This window comes from Phocoena phocoena, chromosome 16, assembly GCF_963924675.1.
Source record: "Phocoena phocoena chromosome 16, mPhoPho1.1, whole genome shotgun sequence".
Classification (NCBI taxonomy): Eukaryota; Metazoa; Chordata; class Mammalia; order Artiodactyla; family Phocoenidae; genus Phocoena; species Phocoena phocoena.
Genome location: NC_089234.1, coordinates 16,266,232 through 16,284,984, shown reverse-complemented (window position 1 = coordinate 16,284,984; position 18,753 = coordinate 16,266,232). Strand labels below are relative to the sequence as shown.

The following is an 18,753-nucleotide window of genomic DNA, read 5'->3' as shown; positions in this document are numbered from 1 at the left end:
TTCCCTAGATAGAAATTTAGTTGTACTTATTTGACCTTTAATGATTGAAATCCAACTATTTAGTATGCTAGTCTGGTAATCTACAGCTTAGGTAATATGTTTCTCTGACTTCCATTAGTATGCTCTAAATAAAATACATTTATCCTCTTATCGGATAATACAAAATTTTTTTGAGGAATAAGTTTTATATAATGTGACTAGTGTGTTTTTATTTTAACAAAGTAAAAACAGTAGTAGTATTTTTATATCTGAATAACTATTATCGCACTGACTTGGTGTTTATAAGGGTTTTTTTTCAGTTCGAATGATGAGGTAATAATTTACAGAAAGTAACATTTACCCTTAATAGGTGTAAGTTCTATTATGAAGAATCTTTATAACCATTGCTACAATCAAGATATAGAATATTTCCATCACCCCAAAAAGTTCTCTTATGACTCTGTTCAGTCCTCCCTCCCTCACCCTCTACCACCCACTCTACCCACTCCACCCACTGGCAACAATGATTCCTTGTTCCTCTGTATAGTTTTGTATGTCTGGTTTCTTTCAGTTACCATAATCTTCTGCGATCCATCCATGTTCTTGCATGTATCAGTAGTTCTTTTTTATTGCTGAGTAGTATTCCATTGTACAGCTGTACCACAATTTGTTTATTAACTCACCAGTTGGTAAGCGTTTCAGCTGTCTCTGGTTTATGGCAATTATGATTAAAGCCTCTATAAACGTTTGTGTGCAGGTTTTTATGTGGACGTATATTTTCTCTTGGGCAAATGCTTAGGAATGAAATTGCTAGATCATATGATAAGTGTATGTGTAATTTTGTAAGAAACTGCCAGACTGTTTCCCAACGTTGCTGATTTCTTAAAAATCCCGTGTCTGGCTGGAGTAATTTTGCTTTTGCGTGTAGAACTAACTTTAACATTTCTTGCAGCACTTGTCTGCTGACAGTGATTTCTCTTGGCCCTTTCTTTGGAGGGGGAGGGTCTGAAAAAGTAATTAGCATTCATTTTTGAAAGCTATTTTTACTCCATAAAGAAGTCTGGATTGGCGCTTTTTTTTTTTTGATATTTTAAAGATGTCATTCCACTGTGTTATAGCTTACATAGTATAAACGAGAAGTCTGATTTAATTCTTTTCCTAGTTCCTTAGTATAAACAATGTGTTTTTTCCTCTGGCTGCCTTGGAGATTTTCTCTTTGGCTTTCAGCAGTTTCATTGATACATCGAGGAGTCACCTGCTCAGGATTCTTGATGTCCTTCGTTATTTGGAAAAATTCTCAACCATTATCTTCTCAAATAGTTTTTCTGCTCCTTTCTCTTCTTTCTGGGATTTCAGTTACTCGTATGTTAGATTCTAATATTATATTCAACAACTTTTACATGTTATGGTTTTGGGTTTTTTTTAATGTTCACCCTTTATTCTCTTTGTGTTTCAGTGTGCATAATTTCTGTTGATTTAGCTTTAGGGTCATTGAATTTTTCCTCAGCTGTGTCTAGTCAACTGATGAGCTTGTTGAAGGAATTTTTAATTTCTGACATTATTCTTTTTCTAACAGTATTTCCATTTTAATATTTGTTAGAGATTTCATCTATCTGCTCAAATTCCCCATCTATTTAGGTATGTTGGCCATCTTTTTCTCTAGATTCTTTACCATAGTAAGCATAGTGATTTCAAAGTCTATGTCATAGATCTAAATTTCAGGTCAGCTCTGAGTCTGTTTCTGTTGATCGCTTTGTCTCTTGAAAATGTTTTTTTATTTGTTTTTTTATTTTGTTTTGCTTACATTTATGTGCGTCTTCTCATTTTTTTGTTAAATTCCAGTCATGCGTGGAACTATGGAGGCTGAGATCAATAGTATTTGTCATTATTATGGGAGGTCGAGTCAATTTAGTCAGAAGCTGGCCTGGATCTGGATTTTATTATTGCTGTGAGTTCTGTCAAGTCACCATGGCTTTCACAGTCCTCTAGCAGTGGGCTGTTGCCTAAGCCTGCGGGGCTAGATGCTAGAGACTTTTTCTTAGTGTTAGTACTCCACCGTCAGCTTTCAGTCAGCCAGCACAGATCCCCGAGGGATAGACTGCTGCTGTCTTTCTGTACTAGGTTGCATTGGGGCTAAGGGAGAGTTCTCTGTTGTTCTGGTGAGCCTCAGTCTTAGGGAGGCACTGTGTACCTGGGCCTCCATGAAACAAGGTGGAGAGCTTAGAGCTTTTTCAGTGATTCTGTTCCTTCTCTCTCTGGCAGCTTAACTCTCTCTTACATTTGTGAGTGGTTTTGAAGCGTTTCCTGCTTCTCTCCCAGCAGTGGGAAATCTCTACTTGGTGTCTGGGGTCTTTGGCCAAAGACATTTCCTTGCCCCTCCACCAGAGAGTTTTTTTTTTTTTTTCCTCTCCCCCTCCTCCAGTTATAATTAATCTTTTCCTGTGCCCTGGCAGTGACAGACTTTGTTGCTTTTTCCTAGTGGATTAAGGCTTTGCTTTACAGGGGAGATTTAGAAGCTGTGCAGAAAAAACCATTTACACTAATGGATGATTTCACAGATGCCATTAAGAGGGTTCTAGTCAGTGGGATCTATTTTGATCATAGTTGCTTAAAATAACACAGAATTTGTAAAAGCTGAACTGCAGGTAATTTTTATATTCATATTTCATTTGCTGATTTTGTTCCTGTTTTCTGAAACTATTTCACTAATCCTTCTTGATAATTGATAATTATGAGGCATTTTGCCTTTAAAAATACTTAACTCCCAAAACCTTTTTAGCTATTGGCATTGTCCTTTTTCTATTTTTAATTTGTGACTGCTGTAAGTCAGTGATTCTAAGGACACTCTTTTTTTTTTTTAATAAATTTATTTTATTTATTTATTTTTGGCTGCATTGGGTCCTCGTTGCTGCACGGAGTCTTTCTCTAGTTGTGTCGAGCGGGGGTTACTCTTCGTTGCGGTACAGGGGCTTCTTATTGTGGTGGCTTCTCTTGTTGCAGAGAACGGGCTCTAGGCACATGGGCTTCAGTAGTTGTGGCTCACGGGCTTAGTCGCTCCACAGCATGTGGGATCTTCCTGAACCTGGGATCGAACCCATGTCCCCTGCATTGGCAGGCGGGTTCTTAACCACTGCGCCACCAGGGAAGTCCCAAGTGCACTCTTAATTTAAGGTTGAAATGTTCATGATTGCCACATTCTTGTTAGAATGAACTAATACCCATACTTGGTGATACCACTATATACTTTTTTTTTTTAATAAATTTATTTTTATTTTTTGCTGTGTTGGGTCTTCATTTCTGTGCGAGGGCTTTCTCTAGTTGCAGCGAGCGGGGGCCACTCTTCATCGCGTTGCACGGGCCTCTCTTGTTGTGGAGCACAGGTTCCAGGCGCGCAGGCTCAGTAGTTGTGGCTCACGGGCCCAGTTGCTCCACGGCATGTGGGATCTTCCCAGACCAGGGCTTGAACCCGTGTCCCCTGCATTGGCAGGCAGATTCTCAACCACTGTGCCACCAGGGAAGCCCCTACTTTTTTTGCAGTATGCGGGCCTCTCACTGTTGTGGCCTCTCCCGTTGCAGAGCACAGGCTCTGGACGCGCAGGCTCAGCGGCCATGGCTCACGGGCCCAGCCACTCCGCGGCATGTGGGATCTTCCCGGACCGGGGCACGAACCCGTGTCCCCTGCATCGGCAGGCAGACTCTCAACCACTGCACCACCAGGGAAGCCCCCTACTTTTTTTTTTTTTTTTAAAGCTGAGGTGAAAGTCAAGAGACTTCTTCCCAACAGGATGGAAATTTTATTTTTTATTTTATTTTATTTTACTTATTTATTTTTGGTTGTGTTGGGTCTTCGTTGCTGTGCACAGGCTTTCTCTAGTTGCGGCAAGCGAGGGCTATTCTTTGTTGTGGTGTGCGGGCTTCTCATTGTGGTGGCTTCTCTTGTTGCAGAGCACAGGCTGTAGGCGCACAGGCTTCCGTAGTTGTGGCATGCGGGCTCTAGAGCGCAGGCTCAGTAGTTGTGGTGCACAGGCTTAGTTGTTCCATGGCATGTGGGATCTTCCAGGACTAGGGATGAACCCATGTCCCCTGCATTGGCAGGAGGATTCTTAACCACTGCACCACCAGAGAAGTCCCACAACTATATACTTTAGATTTAAAAATCCAGGATGAACAGTATAAACATGATTATTAGTTTGATAGACATTATAAATGCCAGACTACACCCCCCCATTTTTTTAAACTCCCATTTTATTTACAAGAACAAACTCTTCAGCCCTCACTGAAATGGTTAGGTGGGTAAAGACTTCTTGAGTGGCAGTTTAGCAAGGAAGTGATGAGCCTGGACTCTGGGGCCAGACCACTTGGGTTCTAATTAGTTTCACATCTTAGTAGTTGTGTGACTTTGGACAAGTTACTCAGCCTCTTGATGCCTCAGTTTCCTCATCTAAATGGGAGATACTAATAGTATCTACCTCAAATGTTTATTGTGAGAATTATGAGAATTAATATATGGAAAGCACCCAGAACAGTGCCTGGCACATAGAAAGTACTATATAAGTGTCCGTTGTTATTGTTGTTTGCTATAAGATTCTCATTATGAAAATCTCAAGATGTTGATAAGCTGAACCAAACCAAAAATGGAAAGGCAAGGGACTGGAAAAAATCCTTGAAAGAGATTATTTGGCCACAGCCTATTCCAGAGGCTACAAGAAGAGAAGGGCAGAAGGAGTGACCTAGCCACAAATACTGGAGTATAAAGCCTTGGTTACATTTGATCAGATCTCAATTTCTGATCACACATTAAAGTGCACTTGGGTAATTGAATCCAAAGCTAAGTCCATGGAGCAGGGGTGGAAGGGAGGGAGAAGAGAACGGGCCAAGCAGAGTGTTGGCCAGAAGAGCACAGGCTCACTTCTGTAGTTCCTTCGCTCTGATCAGAGCACTAATAATCTGGAATTGGACTCACTAATGGATTATTATTCCAGGTTCAGCTGTGTGAATACCAACAAATTATTTAACCCCTTTGAATTTCAATTTCTTTATAAAATGGAGATGATAATAACTAGACTTGCTAATGTTGTTAAAGGAAATAATCCATATAAAGCGCTTATTATTAGCTCAGTGCCTTAAACAGGAAATGTTCCGAATGGTTTTCATTTTCACCACCATGCCCCCCGTCATTATCATCCTCATCAACTGGTATGTAGAATCATAAACTCCTGAATCCCGACCTGACACAGCCTCTGCTTCTACACTATTTCTCATACCTCCAGCTTCTAAAGGAAATAAGTACACAGAGACCAAGACCAAACAGATGCTCACACTAATATTACGATGAAGCTCTGGCCTCATAGGTAGACCCTAGTTGAACTAGCCTGGCCTGTTTGGAGAAGTAGATAATGGAGACCTGATTTGGTCTTTCACTCCTGTATATACCAACACAGCTCTTCTTTGGCAAAGTAGAGAGGCTTTAAACCCATGTCATCTTCTAATGATTATAGTTTTATTTCCAATCTTTATGCTTTTTGCTTCTTTTTCTTGTATGAATTAGGACCTTCATATGATGCTAAATAAGTGTTGATAGCAGATCTCCTTGTCTCATTTCTGTTCTCAGGGGGAATGTCTTAGTTCGGGCTGCCATAACAAAATGCCACAGACTGGGTGGCTTAAACAACAGAATTTTATTTTCTCACAGTTCTGGAGGCTAGAAGTCCAAGGTCAAGGTGCCAGCATGATTGGTTTCTGGTGAGAGCTCTCTTCTGGCCTATAGAGGGTCACCTTCAACCTTTGTCTTCACATGGCAGGGGCAAAATAAAATAAAAGAATATAATAATGAAAAGGTTTTGATCTAGTTCTAAAGTGATTAAGCGGAGACTTGAGTCCCCAGAATATATGGATGCACTGTCACTTTTAATTTATGTTTATTAAAAATATTTGACTATGAAAAATTAAATGGAAATAAACTACTTTCCTTTAGATTTCATATGATAGCAATTAACACAGCAAAAGAGGCAGCATGTTAAATAGATTTTCTTGTTGGACTTCCTGGGTTCAGATTCCAGTTCCTTCATTTACTAGCTCTGTGATCCTGGCAAGTTAGCTAACCTGTCTAAGCCTCAGTTTCTTTTGTAAAGGGCCTGTAAGAAGGGCTTTTTGAGAAGATTTAAGTGATAATCTCTGTAAAGTGCTTGGCACATAGCAACCACAGTTTATTGACTGTCAACATTTTTGTTAAACAAAATTTAAATTAAATAAACAAAATTTAATTTTGTTAAATTAAAAGACACTTGAAAGTAATTCAAGTTAAGGAAGAAAAATTCCTTCTGGACGCAACTACTTGAAGTTAAAGAAAGTACAAATAAAATAGCCTTTCCGATATATTTATTTTAGCATGTGTCTGACCAAATTATTTTAGTGAAAATGTCTCAACTACATGTAAAAGTAGCTTCAGAATACAGCTTAATTAAATATTTTGAAAATAGAATTTGAGAAACAGAGCCCTGTCACATTGTAATAAGTTGTAATATCAGTCTTAAAAAAACAGAAAATTATTAATTTTAGAAAACAGCTATATTGTAATATAGTGTACTCTTAGGTTTATTACATGTCAATCATATCTTTTTGAAAAAGGTTCACAACAATTAAACAGTAGATTTTTAAAGAGCAGCAGTGATGTGAGTCTTAAGTCTAAAAGCTAATACTGGGGTAGAAAAATATATTTCTTAAACTATTAAAACATACAGTCCTTTCATGAGAAATTGTTCAAAGAACTATTCCTATATTCCTAAAGCATGTAATTTAGGTACTTGAGTGCCAGAGTTTCTTTGGAGAGTGTGTTTCAACGCATTTCTTCTGTTACATAAAGTAAGAAATCAGATGTTTAAAAACATTGTGCCCAGAGATGCAGAGGGACATTTTGCTATTAAGAATACTTCGGATTTCTGTGAATGTAAATTTATAAGTCTAAAGAAGTAAACTTTTCACGAGGAAAATGGAAAAATTTCCAAAATGACTTAAAACGTTGCAAATATTTTTACTTTCTTCTATCAGATGATTTATAAACATACTACTGTCTTCCCTTAATTTAAATTTCTGAAAGATTGGGAATGTTTGTATTAACCAGATATATCTGTAGTAATTACTGTTTACTTTCATAAAGGTCCAGAGGTCCAAAGAGACGACATTCTGTGGATAGCCATGGCAGGGACTCATCAGATATGGGCATTCCTGCTGGACTATGGCAGATTACCAAAGAAAAAGTAAGTGGTAACTTTGGTAACATCTCTCTTCGGGTAAGCGTGGCGTTCACAGAACTCCTTTTCCCGAAGTTTCCATCCTCGTAACTCTCACTGTACTGGTCAGGATGTGCTGGGCTGTGCTCCCATAACCAGCAGCCCAGGTCCCCGGTGGCTTAGGACGAGGTCTGTTTGCTGGGGGAGCACTACTCTGCCCCCCAGGCTGATGCAGCAGCCACCGTCTGGAGCTCTGCCAGCTGTCCTGGCAGAGAGAGACAGAGCTGGGGAGTTGCTCACTGGCTCTGAAAACTCCTCAGAAGTGACACACATCACTTGTACTCGTCAGCCCAAGTAAGGCTCGTGACCACACCCAACTTTTGGGAGCTTGGGAAGAGCGGTCCCCCCGAGCATCCACAAGGAGAACTGGGAGCATCTTTCATTTTAATGCGCATTTCTAATATCCCTGATCATTAATTCAGATATTTGAAGACTGCATAGCAGACTAGTTAATAGCTCAGGTTTTGTAGTCAGGCCTGAGATTGAGTCCTGGCTTTGCCACTTATTATCTACATGAGCTTGGGAGAGTCACTTTAACTTTCTAAGCCTCAGTTTCCTTATTTATATCTACCTCATAGGCTTGTTTTGAGAATTAATGTGTGTGAAAGGCTCAGCCTGGTGCCTGGCGTGTACAGTAAATGTTGGTAGCATTGCTGCCACTGTTAGGGGTATAAAGCTGGAAAAGTAGTGTCTCTACAAATTTTCTTGTATTTTTTCTATAGAGCCTTTCCTATTCTCCCTAACACCCCAGCCTTCCCCTTCCCTGCCCTCCCCTCCCATCTCTCCCTTCTTCCCCTCTCCCTCCCTCTCACCCCTCTCTCTCTCTCACCTTCTGTTTTTGGTTGCACTTACTTGTTTACATAACTGTTTTCTCCTAGTAGACTGCCTCTTAAAGGAAAGGACCCTTTCGCATTCACTTTTGTGTCCCCTGTACCTAGCACAGTATCTGACACATGATAGGAGCTCAGTAAGGGTCTGCAGAAGAAATAAATGAATGAAAGTCATAGACCATAAAGACTGTCAAACCACCCTAGAAAGCAAGTGTCAGTCACCTCAGTTACCTTTATCAGTAGAAAGGGGCAGTCATATAGATAATCCAAAATATCAGATATTCTAAAGAGTGTATGTGTGTGTGTTGCTTTGTACGATGTTTTGCAACATTTAATCATTCATCTAACAAATACTTATTAAGCAAACTAGGCACTGTGCTTGGCCGTAGGGATGAAGTGATATGTTTACTATATTAAGAATAAAATGAAAAGATGTGGTTACTGTCCTCAGCAGGTTTTCAGAGGAAGAATCAGATCAGCAAAAACAAACAAAAAATAGTTGGGAAGTGCAGGCGCTGTGTGCAAAAGGAATCACTGCAGTAGTCCTTTAAATGGAAGTTGTCCCTTACCTAAATAAGAGGAACACCTGATATAAATAAGATCTGAGGTATCAAGGAAGGCTTCCTGGAAGATGGTACTAAACTAAAACCTGATAGAGAGTAGAAAGGAGTTCAGAAGAGTAGAGGTTTTCCAGGCAAGAAATGACCCTAGTGATGTCAGTAGCAGCCAGATCATGAAGTGCCTTGTGAGTCTTTTTTTAGAGATTTGAAAGTTATTCTGCATATACCTTTATAGGAAGTTTTAAGCTGGGAAGTGACATAAGATTTGTGTTTTTGAAAGGACACTGGCAGCATTTGGAGCGTGACAGTACTGGAGACAGAGATACAAGTGAGGAGGCGATTGCTGTTATCCAGGCCAGAGCTGATAGTAGCCCAAACAGCGACAGGACCAATAACATAAGATGAGGAAAAAAGTAGTAGCAGAGATGACCAGAATATGCTGTTGTAAGCGATGACTGTTTTGGACCTAGATGGTCAAGAGTGGACTAAATTTCCACATAAGTAGAGTTGTCACTTGTTTGCAATAGTAAAGTGTCCATTTGGATCACATTGACCTGTATTATAATTTTAAGGACCCTTTATCGTTATTTGTTACTGATCTTCAAGTGGTAATAGCTCCTGAGCTTTTAGAAGTTACCGTTTCTCCCCACTCTTTCTACCTTTAATAAAGGCAACTCCTTTTTAAAATCGTTGTAACTCCTTTATTTGTTTGGCATATTGGTTATTACATGTATTCCTCTGAGTAGGTTATTTTTACGAGTTCCTTGAATAAATGGCTGTATTTATACATTTTGTGTCCCTTTGCCTCCACTCCTGGCTCCCTACCAAAGTTAGCATTGGGATCATATCAACTAGTAAATGATATGATGGTCATTTTAGACTTTTGCATGTTGTGCCCTATTAGGAAAAGATATACATATAGTCTCTCGTTATTTTGCATCTGAAGTCAGCTTCTTCCCTCCCCTCAACCCAGGACGTTACCATGTCTTCCTTACAGTTCCTCTGACATAAACTTAGAAGCCAAGGTATAAAACTTTCTCTGCATTACAAAAGGAATCATTACGATAGTCCTTTAAATAGAAATTTCCCTACTGTATATAAGAAATGGATTTGTACAATCGATTAGTTAAAGCAGTGTAATCATATTATTATCTTAAAATGAGTACCTGGCTATCTTTCACAAATTATTCTTTTAATTCTTTTTTCTAGTCTCTACTTATATACAAGGAAATAAAACATTTTTAATGAAAATTTAAGCTTTACGCTAGCAAGAGCTAGAAAAGGTTACCTAGATCTTTTTAATTCCCTTTCAGAACCTAATGTTGCATGAAGCTAAGAAGAGGTCAGGAAGTAAAGGTGGGATCTAGCTGTACCTACCTCTCATCACTTGGAGGAAAAAAAAAAAAAACTATCCCATCAATGATATGATCTTTATTCTTATATTTCTAACTTTGTCAGTGATTTCCTGTCTTGCCATTGAGAATAGTTTCACTTTTGTGTATGTCAAAAATTTAAAAAGGTAGAAAGGTCTCTACACAGTGGATAAATAAGTTAATGATTAGAAACGACGGTGAAAGGTGATCTGCACAATTTAGGCCAAGATCACTGGATTTTTTTTTTTTTTTGTATATAATGCTGTCACCCTTGATTTCATCATTTACATTCATTTGTTTAATGAAATTGGACACAGTATAACAATGTTGACTTCACTATGAATTTGTCTTTTTTAGTGAGTTAAAAAAAGGAACCTGCCTTCGGTTTGCTGGAAGTGGAAATGAAGAGAATCGAAATAACTCATATCCTCACAAAGCCGGTTTCGCCCAACCTTCAGGTCTTTCTCTGGCCTCAGAGGATCCCTGGAGCTGCCTGTTTGTAGCAGATAGTGAGAGCAGTACAGTGAGAACCGTCTCGCTGAAAGATGGAGCGGTAAAGCACCTCGTGGGAGGAGAGAGAGATCCTATGGTAATGAGAAGCACCCTCGTGTGGTGTGCCTGCTTAACAAGCTTGTGACTTTCTGAATTGTGAAGAGTTAATAAAGCTTAGGAAGGAGAAAGTTCTTGGCTTATCCATGTTAAAATGGAAGTCAAACCAAAGGAAATGTGAGTATGAAGAAATACAAGTAACAAAACCACCGAAGAAAATAAAATGACTCGACTTGATTATATATAAATGTCAAAGTTTCAGGAGAAAAGGAAGGATAAAATATTGATTACCAAGCAAGGGGAAAACGTAGATTAGATATTTGGCAGTAGGGTGGAAAGAGCACCAGATCAGTAGACTTGACCTGTTCCTGATCAGCTGTGTGATTTTTGTGAATAAAATTCCTAAGCATCACAAATTAATTCAAGTTCAGAATTCTATCATTTTTTTCTAATTTCAGTCAAATGCCCAACCCTATTTATATGAAATCAGACTTCTTCCCCTTTAAGTAGCATATACAGCTATCTTAATTTTCACTTTATACCCTAACAAAGCACTGTAAAAAATTTTAATACATGCTGTTTCTTTCTTTTTTAAAAAAAAAATAAAAGAATTTATTTGCTTTTGGTGATGTTGATGGAGTAGGAATCAATGCAAAGCTTCAACACCCACTTGGAGTAACTTGGGACAAGAAAAGGAATTTAGTTTACGTGGCAGACTCTTACAATCACAAGGTGAGTCTTGAAAGAATTATATAATACCCTGCTTTTCACTTGCGGTATTTAAAATGCTGAAAGATCTGTGAGCCTCCTACAATTGCCGCTAAAATATAGCGAGGAATGACAGTTTTGGACAACTGTACATAAGCCTTTCTGTTCTTTTCTTGGTCCTTTCTTGCAGAGAGGATGTGATGGTACTCTGAGCTGGGGGGAAAGGACTGAACAAATTCCCAATGACTAGCCAAAACTTGTGAATTGCAAGCCATTAAAGCTGCTTAGTAAGGTTGAGTAAATGAGGACAAGGCGGTAGCAGGGAAATTAACACGTCAAGTAACGAATGAACATTTTTGAGCCTTTGCACGGTTGCCACGCCTGTTAGCAAGTAATTCCGTTTTCATCAGCATTTCCATTTTTTTTTTGTCTCTACTGCATTCTTACTGTGCATTTTTCCTTTTTATAAAATCAGTGGAACCCAAATGTTAATATTTTTGTGATGAGAGACTGAATTTAATGTAATTGAAACACAGCGAGGAGTCATTAAGTTTAACGATAGTAGCCAAATCCTCAGCCAGTGTTAGATATTCATGAGAAGAAAGTCAGTGCCACTCTGTCCCATTGTGAGGGGAAAGAAGAACATTAAAAATTTTTTTTAATTCCATAAATAATTTTATCAAAGATTGCTTCTAGAAGACAGGATGTAACTGGGGATTTTATAGGCTTAGCCCTCAGAATGAAATATCTCCCCTTAGACTGTAATTTGAATGTTTGGCTTTTTAAGAAAATATGGAAATGTCTGTTCCTTTTCTGAGATTTATTAAGAATTCTAATGTCAATCAGGAATTCTCTGGCTTGCTTAATATGATACTTTTCCTTACTACAAATCTGCAGTTGAGCTTCAGATATATAAATTTTTGTTCTATCTTCTTAGATTAAAGTTGTGGATCCAAAAACAAAAAACTGTACAACATTAGCGGGAACTGGAGATGCAAGTAATGTTATCGGTTCCAATTTTACCGACTCAACTTTTAATGAACCAGGAGGCTTGTGTATTGGAGAGAATGGTCGGTTATTATATGTGGCAGACACCAATAACCATCAAATTAAAGTGATGGATTTAGAAACAAAAACAGTTTCTGTGGTAAGTAATCTTTAAGTGAAAGGGCATCATTTTAAGAAAGATTCTAAGATCCTCAGCAACAACAGAGGCACTTTTGGTTAGGCCATCTCTGGTGGTGAAAGTGAAACGTGGGTAGAGTAGTGAGTGGGTGCCTATTCCAAGGATATCCTGTTATTTTTAAAATAAAAATTCCATTTGTGCCAAGAGTGTTTGAGAAAGATTCTAGAAGTTGGAGAGAATTTGATGAACTTTCAGAAAAGGAAAAAAAAAAGGACTCATCTATTTTTAAATGTATGGACATACTGATACACTACACATACAAACTATGTGGGTTGGGTTGTTTAATCTTGGGTGGTTTTTTTTTTTTAATGATCCTCTGACTAGTGGGTAATCTTTGTTTCCTGTGGTGAATCCATTACCAAATAATCTTTAAAGGAAGCTCTAGGAGCCACATTTCTCAAGACTTAAGAATAAGATTGGAAGAAACTTAAGTAAGTTCTAATTTTAAAGATATGGACATGGTCTCTAATACAAGTTACCCCTTTATATATCACATTTGCCTGGAAAAATGCAAGTTTTTTTTCTAAAATTCTAGGAATTTCCAAGATGTGTTTTAAAATAAAAACACAGATTCCCATCATAAGTGTCATTTCTCTTGACATAGATCTCTGATATAAGATGAATGACATCTTATAGTTGGCAATGAAAATTATAAGAGGGTGTATATTATATCCACTACATTTAAATTGATAGTTTTATATTTCCTGCTATCTATAAACATATCGGACAGTTAATTCAGTTTCATTCATAAATGTTGGCAGTTTTTTGGCCAGGATGAAATATTTTTCTGAACCTACAAAATAATCATGAGGAAATTTAAACAACTTCTGATTCAGAAGAGAAGGGCAATTAAGTTTCCTTGACACAGAATCTCATGTTTGTACTGAAGTCTGAAAATAAGCTCTGTCAGTCTATAATACTATAAAGTACTTGTGCTTTAAAAAACAGATTTTCTTGTTTTCTAGCTCCCAGTCTTCAGATCTGAAAGTGCTATGGTGGACGGCTCATTCCCAGCAGAAAAACAGAAGACCCTACCCAGACTACCTAAATCTGCTCCAGGCATTAGACTTTCCCCGGTGGCTGCATCTCCAGGGCAAACTCTTCAGTTCAAGCTAAGATTAGACCTCCCATCAGGAACAAAGCTAACTGAAGGAGCACCCAGTTGCTGGTTTCTATCAGCTGAAGGTATGACAATAATCTTGCAAATGCAAATCTTTCATAAATTCTTGAGACTTGATCTAGTAATTTTTCTCACTTGTGATAGGTTTACAGTTGGGCAGGATTTGAGGAAGGTCTTGTAAAACAAAGATCCAGACTGAACCCCACTTTAGCAGTTTTCTTTAGCCTATGAGATTCTTTTACTAAATAACAGTGTAACTCCCCTGAAGTTAATCATAATTGCCATTTGCTATCAAGCAAATTCATTACATGAGACAGACTCGTGCGGTCTTAGAATGTTAGGCCCTTGAATATTAGGGCTGAGAGGCACCAAAGGACACCATCTGTTTTAAGACTCTTATTTTATAAGTGAGGAGACTAGGGGCTCAGAGAGATAAAGTGATTTGCTGAAGGGCATATATTGAATTAGGTCAGAAGATGGAATTTGAACCCAGCTCTGCTGGCTCTTAGTGTAGTGTCTTTTCCATTGTGCTACTCCATCTCAAACTAGCTCTAGGGTTATTAGTCCTAAAAACGAAGTTAGTTTTTTAAAGACATAAAATTCAAAGCCACCAGTTATGCATTGGGATGTTACAAAAGTTTCCAAACCTCACTCTCGGTTTCTGTACTTAACTCACCATGGTTTGTGAACCAGCACCGGTCCACAGACTATACTTTGGTGACCCTGTTCTAGAGCACTGCAGCATAAAGAGATCAAGAAGGGAGGTAGGGACCCACATGGAAGACTGAAGAGTGAATAGCAAGTAGAAGCAAAACCAAGAGGGAGGGTAGTTTCCTGGAGTAGGTGTTTTACGGAGCGTGATCAGCTGTGTTGAGCGCGATTGATAGATCAGGTGAAATAAGGACTAAGAATTGATCGTTGATTCAATGTTACAGTTAATTGATGTCCTCCACCAGGGCCGTTTCAGAGTGATGGAGGAGGTGCCTGATTAGAGCAGGTTAAAAAAGAATTGAAGGAGAGGAACTGGAGAAAGTTAAACATAGATAGCTCTTAGAGGAGCTGAGCTAAAAAGATAAGGGAAAAGAGAGCAGTTGCCCTCAGGGGAAAACGGAGTTGAGAGAGCAGTGTGTTTGTTATATTGATGGCAAAGATCAGTAGAGGAAAGGACCGATGGTATGTGTTGCGGGGTATCCTAAAGGATAGGAGGATAGGAGAGGTGGCAGGCTGGCCTTTGCCAGGAATGTGGACCTCATTTCCACGGTAAGGAGGGAGGGCCCAGTGTGCGACTCAGAGATCTAGATGGGTAACTGTGAAGTGGATGCTTGTGGAAGCACTCTTCTGCATGCTTCTGTTTTCTTAATTATTGGGAAGCACAGCCATCAGCTGAGAGTGGGAGTGAGAGGGGGAGGGGGAGAGGGTCAGGAAGGTGGGAGGGTGACTGCATGAGGGAAATACAGTGTGACTGCTGACCGGCCAGGAGGCTGTGTTTGAGGCTGGCTGTCATGAATTGAAAGTTAGGCTAGTCCACGTGGAGGCTGTTTGTCTCCAGCCAAGGTGAGGCACGAGGGAGCAGAAGTGTAGGTATTGGCTGCGTAGTTTAATCAGCAGGTGTCTGGGGTCCTGACCCAGTATTGATTACGATCACCACCGTACCGCTAAATCTCACGGATTCTCTTCTAAAGAATTAAATTGATTTTTCCCTTGAGTTTGATTTTTTTTAATATATTCTTGCTTTTAACTGAATTAACTTGACACAAACTCTAATTCAGTTCCTTGGTGGTTTTATTATTATCTTTCACTTTTCCAGATAGCGTCTGTCAAACGCTTTAGAGCTCTCATTGCTGTTCATTTTATTTCAGTAGTATCATTAGGACTTGACTTACCAGTTATTAAGCCTGAAGCTGTGTTTTCTCCTCTAGGGATTCCAAAGGTAGAATTTGAGCCCCATTAACTTTCTTGCGACAAGAATGCCAAAGCCATTGCTTAAAAGTATGCCATTCAAGTAGAAGAAAAAACATTGTTGGAGGAGGATGTGTAATTAAGTACAGATGAATTACTATGATTAGAGTCCAGGCAGAGCCTTTGTCCTCAGTCACTAATTTGTGATCTTTTAATCTCAGAACATTTCCTGTTTGAGTCTGTTCTCCAAAGTATTCAGTTACTGTAAATTATGTAAAGATTTGGGTGTGTGTTTGAATCACAGTGTGAACTTACTTCATGAACTTATAAGTAATCAGTGTACTGCTTGTCTTCTAGCAGTGCTTTCCAACATCTCTAAGAGAGTAGGCAACAATTTGAAAGTGAACAGTAGTAAGTTCCGGTCCCTAGTGATCTTGCTGTGTCCTAGCCTCCCGTGCTGTTTCACAGGTTCTCACTCAGTTTTGAATTTGCTGCCCGACTCCTCCTGTCTCAGGCCCTCACACACTTTTCTTTTGTACGTTACCCAGGTCCGGGCTTTATGCCTTCTTGCCTTGGTACCTTCTCAGAGCAGCAGCTACTGTCCCGCTTGGTATCCACACCAGGAGAACAGAGAGATCTGCCGGAAGGAACTGCTGAGTTAGAGTTTGCTGGCTCTGGAGTGACTGACTGAGCCTGTGGGGAGATCACCCCCATCTACTCCCCACAAAGGAGAGGGCTGAGCCATGCAGTACTAGAGGAGGATGTTTGGGCAGAAGAGAACTCAAACCCTGGCCATTCATTCCACAGTCCTCTGTAGGTTCAGAGCAAGTCCTCAACTGCCAGTTTAACTGTCCTGCCTGTGTCCATTAGTCTGAAAGCATTGCATCATTTGGAGATAACTGCTTTAACCGCACACAGAAAAATTAAAAACAGAGTATTTTTTTAATAGGATACTGGTAAATTAACATGTTTATTTTAACTCTAATACACAAGTTAATTAGTATCAAGTTATTGGAGTACAAAACATGGATAGTATTAAAGGAAAGTGAAGTGATCTAAAGAGAAAAATTCTTAGCTATTTTTAGCCATCTATTTTAGATACATGTGATGTGTCCAAAAATTATCTAGAGAAACACTGTTTTATTTCTAGAATTGGACATTAAGATAGTGTAATTTACTATTTTCCTGTTTTTATTTAACATATAAGAAGTTCCCCCACTAGCCTGCTATCTAACAAAATCAAACATTAAAATAAAACATATTCTTCAGTCCAGAAGCAAGCAAAAAGGCCAGAGAATTTTAAAAGAATTGTTTAAAAGCTCTGCACTTAACTCTTTAGATTCTCAACCTTTCACATTCTCCTTACTCTTATTTGATATATGTATCTCAGATTTAATTTTTCAATCAACAGAATATTAGGAGCAATAAACTAAAGGAGAGATAAAGAGGACCAGTAGAGGCAGGTGCTCTAGTCTGTTGACTCATCCTGAGGTCAAAAGAGAGAAAAGCTAAAAAGTAGACATGGGATTTCATCACTACTCAGTAGATGGTCCACTTTTTGTACAGATGGCCCCGAGTCGTTAAGTCGTTAGATTACGTTCAATGTGTTCTATTTAAGATGGCAGGAAAGCAGGTCCTGCATTTCCCAAATGATGGCTCTTAATTAGCTAATGCTGAGTGTCAGCCTAAGTATGCACTTCCTCAATATGACGCATATGTTCCTTCTGAGAGAAGGCACTGGGTGAATAAAAACATTTTAAAAACTTTAATACTAGAAGACTTAATGATTTTTAGTGGGTTTTTAGACTTTTGTTACATAGATAATCTATGTATTTAAGTCTCAGGAGTTTTATGTGTTAAAATGAGGTAGACAAAATCTATTCATTTTCTACATTGAGTCCCTTGGAATAATGTATTCAGTGTTACTTGTTTCTTAAAAAAATCAATGGCTTTTTAAAATTACCACCTTTGGATATTCAGTAGTTCATCATCTTGAAAGTCACTGCAGTTGTACATACATTTGTATTCCCTGGATTATTTTGTAGTTTGCATATTATATTTCTAGACACTTATATGGTAAAAATGATCTATTTTCTGAAGTGTCCTATGTTTATTTCTAGAACTTATTAGTAGTTTTCATTTAAAATTCCATAATCACATTTTAAATCTATAACCATATTGGCAGTATTCATCTGGATTTCAGTAGAAATAACTTTATAATTTATTTTACAGTGTTCAAAGGAAGAATTTTAATTTGACATCAAGATGATTAGACGAGGAACAACTTCTATCTTATTTTGTATCCTCCACACAGAGCACAATGCCTGGCACTTAGAGGCTTTCAGTAAATCTTTGTTGATTGAACGAATCTAGTGTTCGTAAGGTTTGTCCACTTTCCTACTTGACTTCTCATGCAGTCTTAATAATTTACCTGTTTATTTTCTAGGCAATGAATGGCTTCTTCAAGGACAGATACCATCTGGAGAGATAGAGAGCATTTCCAGTCAACCAACAATCTCACTGCAGATCCCTGGGGATTGTTTATCACTCGAAGCCGTTCTCTCTATCAGCGTATTTCTCTATTACTGTAGTGCAGACAGCAGTGCCTGTATGATGAAGGGAATTTTGTTCAGTCAGCCTTTACAAATAACCGATACACAGCAAGACTACATACCTCCAGTAGAACTCAAGTATATATTTTAGCAAGCTGCCTAGCATCCCAGTGCCTCCTGTTCTCCATCCCCACCATCACTGTGTAATTTATGAAAAGAAACTTTATTTCTGCCTCTGGGTACCCAGAAACCCATTGTTGAGTTCTAGCAACTGATACTAAAATAAAGCTATGCTCCTTATTTATTTATTATAGACAAATTCCTTCCTTCTCACTGTGTACCAGCTAAGTCATTGACCGTGATTTGAACCATGATCCTGTAATCTGTGCTGCTATTTGGCACAAGACTTAAGTCCACATTATAGGACAGAATATTATCATGGGATAATTTGCAGTGAATACTGATAACAATAATGATACAATTTTTTTTTTTTTTTGCGGTACGTGGGCCTCTCACTGTTGTGGCCTCTCCCATTGCGGAGCACAGGCTCCGGACGCGCAGGCTCAGCGGCCATGGCTCACGGGCCCAGCCGCTCCGCGGCATGTGGGATCTTCCCGGACCGGGGCTCGAACCCGCGTCCCCTGCCTCGGCAGGTGGACTCTCAACCCCTGCGCCCCCAGGGCAGCCCCGATACCAAATATTCTAACT

At 38.9% G+C, this 18,753-nt stretch overlaps 1 protein-coding gene across 1 annotated transcript in view; it reads left to right on the top strand.

Moving 5' to 3' along the window:
• Nucleotides 1-18,356, top strand: part of NHLRC2 (NHL repeat containing 2) — a 58,819-nt gene extending 40,463 nt beyond the window's left edge. The window contains exons 6-11 of the mRNA XM_065894447.1: nt 7,136-7,235; nt 10,389-10,620; nt 11,190-11,312; nt 12,226-12,435; nt 13,440-13,659; nt 17,940-18,356. Of these exons, the coding sequence (XP_065750519.1) occupies nt 7,136-7,235; nt 10,389-10,620; nt 11,190-11,312; nt 12,226-12,435; nt 13,440-13,659; nt 17,940-18,196 (1,142 nt within the window). The 3' untranslated portion in view covers nt 18,197-18,356. The remainder of the gene's footprint in view (nt 1-7,135; nt 7,236-10,388; nt 10,621-11,189; nt 11,313-12,225; nt 12,436-13,439; nt 13,660-17,939) is intronic.
• The last annotated feature ends 397 nt before the right edge of the window (nt 18,357-18,753 follow it).